This window comes from Callorhinus ursinus, unplaced genomic scaffold, assembly GCF_003265705.2.
Source record: "Callorhinus ursinus isolate GAN/ISIS: 27379988/994484 unplaced genomic scaffold, GSC_fseal_2.0 scaffold79, whole genome shotgun sequence".
Classification (NCBI taxonomy): Eukaryota; Metazoa; Chordata; class Mammalia; order Carnivora; family Otariidae; genus Callorhinus; species Callorhinus ursinus.
Window position 1 is genome coordinate 4,310,502 of NW_027397141.1, and position 6,000 is coordinate 4,316,501.

The 6,000-nt window shown below is 58.0% G+C and overlaps 1 protein-coding gene across 1 annotated transcript in view; it reads left to right on the forward strand.

The window, feature by feature from the left end:
- Nucleotides 1-2,123: 2,123 nt before the first annotated feature.
- GRK1 (G protein-coupled receptor kinase 1) overlaps nt 2,124-6,000 on the forward strand; it is a 15,122-nt gene continuing 11,245 nt past the window's right edge. The window contains exons 1-2 of the mRNA XM_025874555.2: nt 2,124-2,822; nt 4,570-4,697. Of these exons, the coding sequence (XP_025730340.1) occupies nt 2,124-2,822; nt 4,570-4,697 (827 nt within the window). The remainder of the gene's footprint in view (nt 2,823-4,569; nt 4,698-6,000) is intronic.

Consider the following 6,000-nt stretch of genomic DNA (forward strand, 5'->3'; position numbering starts at 1 on the left):
TGTTTCTGTGTAGATACAGACTTCTGTAAAATTTACATAGAAAGGCAAAGGAAGTGTGATATTTTCTTCCATATTTTGAATTTAAAAACTGTGTTGTTTGAAAACTATTTTTGGGAAAAAGAGCAATAAAGTTGACAACTCCATGTACTCGGTTCCAAGACCCGTTATCTGTTGTCGGTATTAACGCACAGTAATGGAGACAGAGTGGTGGTGGTGGAGGGACCAGGACAGCCTGGACCACAGCAGCCTGCCCACTGCATCCCCAGGCAGCTCAGGAGACATGCACAGTTTCGGCCCCACAGCCTGGGCCACTGAAGCAGAGTCTTTATTTTGGCAAGATCTCTGGGCGATGGGTGTGGCCGGCACCACTGGGAAGCGCGGACTGCGGACACACTGTGGGCAGTGCGGGTGGAGGCTACAGCAAACCCCAACCACTGTCCCGTGAACCCTGACGGGTAGGCAGGGGGGCTTAAGGAGGGGACTGTGGCTGCTCAGACGGCAAGTTCTCCCTTGGCCTCCCCTGCCTTCTGCCCACACCCACTGCGGAACCTCCCTGCCTCCCAGGACGACCACGGGGTGGGCTGGCCTTCCCTGCCTCTTCTGGCTCCTGCATATTCTTGTGTCTGTGGCCTCTCACTTCCTCCCCTCTGTAAATTATAACCAGCCTCCATCACTTCCTTTTCTCCCTACACATTTACTGAACACCTGCTGATAGACAAGACCGTGTCTGTGTGAATCTGACACTTCTGTGGGTCCTGGCAACCCCAGATGTCCCCCACGTGTGTCCCCCAGGGGGGTTCCCCAGGTGTGCCCCAGGTGTGTCCCAGGTGTGTCCCCCAGGGGTGTGCCCCAGGTGTGTCCCCCAAGGGTGTGCCCCAGGTGTGTCCCCCAGGTGTGCCCCAGGGGTGTCCCAGGGGTGTCCCCCAGGGGTGTGCCCCAGGTGTGTGCCCCAGGTGTGTCCCAGGTGTGTCCCAGGGGTGTCCCCCAGGGGTGTGCCCCAGGTGTGTCCCCCAGGGGTGTCCCCAGGTGTGCCCCAGGTGTGTCCCAGGGGTGTCCCCCAGGGGTGTGCCCCAGGGGTGTGCCCCAGGGGTGTGCCCCAGGTGTGTCCCCCAGGGGTGTCCCCAGGTGTGCCCCAGGTGTGCCCCAGGGGTGTCCCAGGTGTGTCCCCCAGGGGTGTGCCCCAGGTGTGCTCCAGGTGTGTGCCCCAGGTGTGTCCCCCAGGGGTGTGCCCCAGGTGTGTCCCCCAGGTGTGTCCCAGGTGTGCCCCAGGTGTGTCCCAGGCCTCTTTACTCCCCTCTCACTCGTCTCTCTGTTTGGGGCCTCAGCCCTGGGTGTAGCTGGGGGTCTCCTGCTTCAGTCCTAACTTCACCTGAAGCTTCTCTAGGCATTTACGCTTTGCTGGCACAGCCCAGGAGAGGGGAGGGAGCTGCTGTGGAGCTGATCCCTCGGCAGGTGCTGGGGTTACCTTAGGTCCCCAGTGCGGGCAGGTGACCTGAAGGCAGGCTACTGTCAGTGTCAGGCCAGGTCCCCACATACTAACTAGTCCCCTGACAGTGGTTCCACCCTCAGACACCACAGGAAGCTGTTCACTGCGTGGTTTTTTTCTCTCTGAATTCCTGTTATCAGCTGTTTTTCCTCCCACTTGGAATTTTTTTGAGACAAAAATGAAATATAGTGGGGAAGCCCCCACCCAGCGATCTTTATTGAGTCGGGGTTTCTCCTGGGCTCCTCTGCCTTCTGTTTGGCCTCCCACTCCTGCAAGGGAACAAGCAGGTGCCCTGTCTACTGGGGCTGGGGGCCCGACGGGGCAGCTTCAGGGAGATGCTTCGGGGTCTGGAGTTTGTCCTTCCCGGTGGGCCCTGAGGAGGAAGCGGCAGGAAGGAGGGGCCGTCTAATCCTCCTGGAAGCAGCTTAGGGGATTGTCTTTTTTTGGCACCTGCTCTGTGACCCTGGGCTGGGATTTGGCCAGAGCTGTGTCAGCTGGGTTCCCTGGGCTCCCGGCGTGGCCCCCAGTCACCCTCACACCTGCTGGGACGCCTGCTGTCTGGGGAGGGCAGGGGGCACGGGCCTGGGGTGGCAGGTCAGGCCTCTCGTGCCTGACGCGGTGGGAGGCCAGCACCAGGATGGATTTCGGTTCCCTGGAGACGGTGGTGGCCAACTCGGCCTTCATTGCCGCCCGGGGCAGCTTCGACGGGAGCAGTGGCCCATCTTCTCGGGACAGGAAGTACCTGGCCAAGCTCAAGTTGCCCCCACTGTCCAGGTGTGAGGGCCTCCGTGAGAGCCTGGACCTGGCGTTTCCGAGTGTGTGCTCAGAGCAGCCCATCGGCAAGCGGCTGTTCCAGCAGTTCCTGGGGGCTGACGAGAGGCACGTGCCGGCTCTGGAGCTCTGGAAGGACATCGAAGACTATGACACAGCAGATGATGACCTCCGGCCACAGAAAGCCCGGGCCATCCTGGCCGAGTACCTGGAACCCCAGGCCAAGCTCTTCTGCAGCTTCCTGGATGAGGGGACGGTGGCAAAGGCCCGGGAGGGGCCTGTGACGAGAGGGGATGGGCTCTTCCAGCCCCTGCTGCAGGCCACCCTTGCGCACCTGAGCCAGGCACCCTTCCAGGAGTACCTGGGCAGTCTGTACTTCCAGAGGTTCCTGCAGTGGAAGTGGCTGGAGGCCCAGCCGACGGGTGAGGACTGGTTCCTGGACTTCAGGGTCCTGGGGAAAGGTGGCTTCGGGGAGGTGTCCGCCTGCCAGATGAAGGCCACCGGCAAGCTGTATGCGTGCAAGAAGCTCAACAAGAAGAGACTCAAGAAAAGGAAGGGGTACCAGGTGGGCAGCCAGCCATTCATGGCGGTGGGAGGGCATCAGGGACCATGTCCAGCCCCATACAGCGCCCTTCATGGGCTGGCTCCTCGGCCCTGGGGACACCGGGCCCCTCCCGTTGGGCAGCCTTCTCGTCCTGAGCCAGCGGTCTGGCCTGCGGGGCATGGAGGGGCAGTCCACAGCTCTGCACCCACCCCCCGGCCTGGCTCTGCACACACACGGGGTTTGCCCCTCCTCAGAGGCGGCCTCTGTGTTTGTTGAGGTGGGTGGTACTGCACATCCCACCAGACATCTATTTTTTAGAGATTTATTTTATTTATTTTTAAAGATTTTATTTATTTGAGAGAGAAAGAGAGGGAGAGCACACAAGTAGGGGAGCGGGAGAGGGAGAAGCAGGCTTCCCGCCGAGCAGGGAGCCCGATGCAGGGCTCGATCCCAGGACCCTGAGATTATGACCTGAGCCGAAGGCAGACGCTTCAACAACTGAGCCACCAGGTGTCCCTAAAGATTTATTTTGGAGAGAGCGCATGCGAGCAGGGGCGGAGGGGCGGAGGGGCGGAGTCGGCTCCGCACTGAGCATAGAGCCTGATGCGGGGCTCAATCCCATGACCCTGAGCATGAGCTAAGCCGAAACCAAGACTCAGATGCGCACCCGACTGAGCCACGCGGGGGCCCCTCCTGCCAGGCTTCTTTGTGTTTTCACTACTACCGTGAAATCGGGGAGTAGGTGTTGGAGGGGCTGTTGGTTCTTTACCCCGGCCTTCTGGAGCTCTCCACGCACCGGCTTGTGCTATGATGGAGGGCACACTGGGAGTCCAGCCGGGCCGGGCAGCATCTGCCTTGTCTTCCCCGGGCCACGGGGGACCAAGGCACAGCGTGTTGCTGCCTGGGGTCTCCTGTCCCCAACAGGGGTCAGACTCCCTTTCGGCCGGACAGTAAAAGCTGCTGTGTCGTAGGAGTTCCCCTCCCGTCCCACGTGGTTCCCATCCTGTCCTGCCACACAGTGCAAATGCAGCTTTTGGGGTAAATAGCAGCCACCAAGGGTGCCCACCCCGGGGCTTCTCGATAGTGCTGTCCCCTTGGGGCTGCAGGGGCATGCAGGCATCCTTCACAGCGGTCCACGTGTCGTCCTAACCCACAGTGTCTTCTGTCCCGAGTTCAGGGTCCTCATTGAACTTATTACTCAGGAAGACCCGAAATCTGCCCTGCAGTGTGGATGCAGAGGGGCCTTCCGGAACACCAAGAATTCCTCCTTCACAAAGGAATTGTACCGTCCCTTCCCAAACACAACTTTAAAAAATGTGTTAAATGGACAGAAAATGAGCAGGTGCTGGTGGGTCCCCGGCTGTCTGCTGTCCACGGGCCTGGAGGGAGGATCGGGTCTGGGCTTGCAGTGGGCGAGCTGGTCAGGTGTAAGGAATGGCTGGAAGGAGGGTCAGCTCTGAGCAAGGGCCGTGCTGGACCCTCACCCGGTGTTGTGAAGGCTGGTGGTCCGACTCCTGCCTCCTTGCTGGAGGCTCCAGGAAGCCTGGAGTCCTTGGTACACGCACACGTTTGCATGATTGCTTTGGTCTCTGGGAATGGGACAAGTGAGACATGTCTGTAAGTTATTTGCAGTTGCTTTATGCAAAAGCTGCGTCAAGTAACTTTGCAACTCTGTTGCTATTTTCTGGTATTTTCTGGTACTCGCTCTTTTCAGTGACATCACTTTCCTGCTTAAACCTGGGTACTGATTTGACATCTTGCTTTTCAGGGTGCCATGGTAGAGAAGAAGATTCTAGCAAAGGTACACAGCAGGTTTATAGTCTCTCTGGCCTATGCATTTGAAACCAAAACTGACCTCTGTCTGGTGATGACTATCATGAATGGAGGCGACATAAGGTAAATGGGGCAGCTAGGGCTAGGAGGGTTCGAGCAGTCGAGCTTGGTGAGGGGTCTCGGGGGCCCAGGGGGCTGCCCACATGTGCAGAGAACATGGTGACACCAAGGAGAAGCCCTGGGCCCCCATCAACATGCTCCTCTGTCCCCGGGTTGCTGACACTCCAGGTGGTGTGTCCTTGGTCTTACACGAAATGCGGGGCAGTGGGGAAGTTGGCCCATGGCTCTCTAGTTCCTGGGGGACCTCCATTCCCTGGGGACCTGGGTTGTGTGGCCGCACGGGGTAGAGGTGCCAGGAGCACGAGGCGCCGGGGTGAGGGCAGTCGGGTGGCAGGTGAGTGCAGGGCGGGTGGGGGCGCAGCTGGGGGCACTACATTATGGCCTGCTCTTGGGGATGGTGGCAGAGCTGGAAACACGATGTAGCCAACTTCAGGAACCATGGCTTTGGTCAGTGGATACAGTCCCTGGATTTGTGGGAGGTTTGAGGGCCCGGCCCTGGGCTCCTGAGGGAAGTCAGACCACTGACTCTCAGTGGGGAAACCCAGGCAATCAGACCGCTCTCACCTCTGTGTGCTGGTCTGTAAAATGGGGATAAAGAATAATCCTGGTGTTCTTGGGGCATTGTGGAGGGTACATTAGTATGTGTACGAAACCTGAAGGAGTGTCACGTGTCACACAAACGGGGCCCCTGCTGTTGGTGTTATGTGCAAGACCTCGGCCTGCATTCTTCCTGCTGGATTCATCCCCACTGAAGCTCTGTCAGGTGTTTGTTGGCCCCATTTTCCAGGTGGGAATTCTGAGGCTACATGGAAGAGGAGAAGAGACTGGGAAGTACACACAACATGACTTAAAGAGAGCAGAGATGATCATGACACTGTCCTGTACTGCACCATACTACACTGTACTGCACTGTACTACACTGTACTACACCGTACTACACTATACTGCACCGTACCACACCACACTGTCCTGTACTGCACCGTACTATACTGTACTACACCATACTACACTATACTGCACCGTACCACACTATACTGCACTGTACCACACCACACTGTCCTGTACTGCACTGTACTATACTGTACTGCACCGTACTACACTACTGCACCATACTACACTATACTGCACCGTACTACACCACACTGTCCTGTACTGCACCGTACTACACCATACTGCATCGTACTACACCACACTGTCCTATACTGTACCGTACTACACTATACTACACTGTATTACACAATACTGCACTGTACTACACTATACTACACCATGCTACACCACACTGTCCTGTACTGCACCATACTAC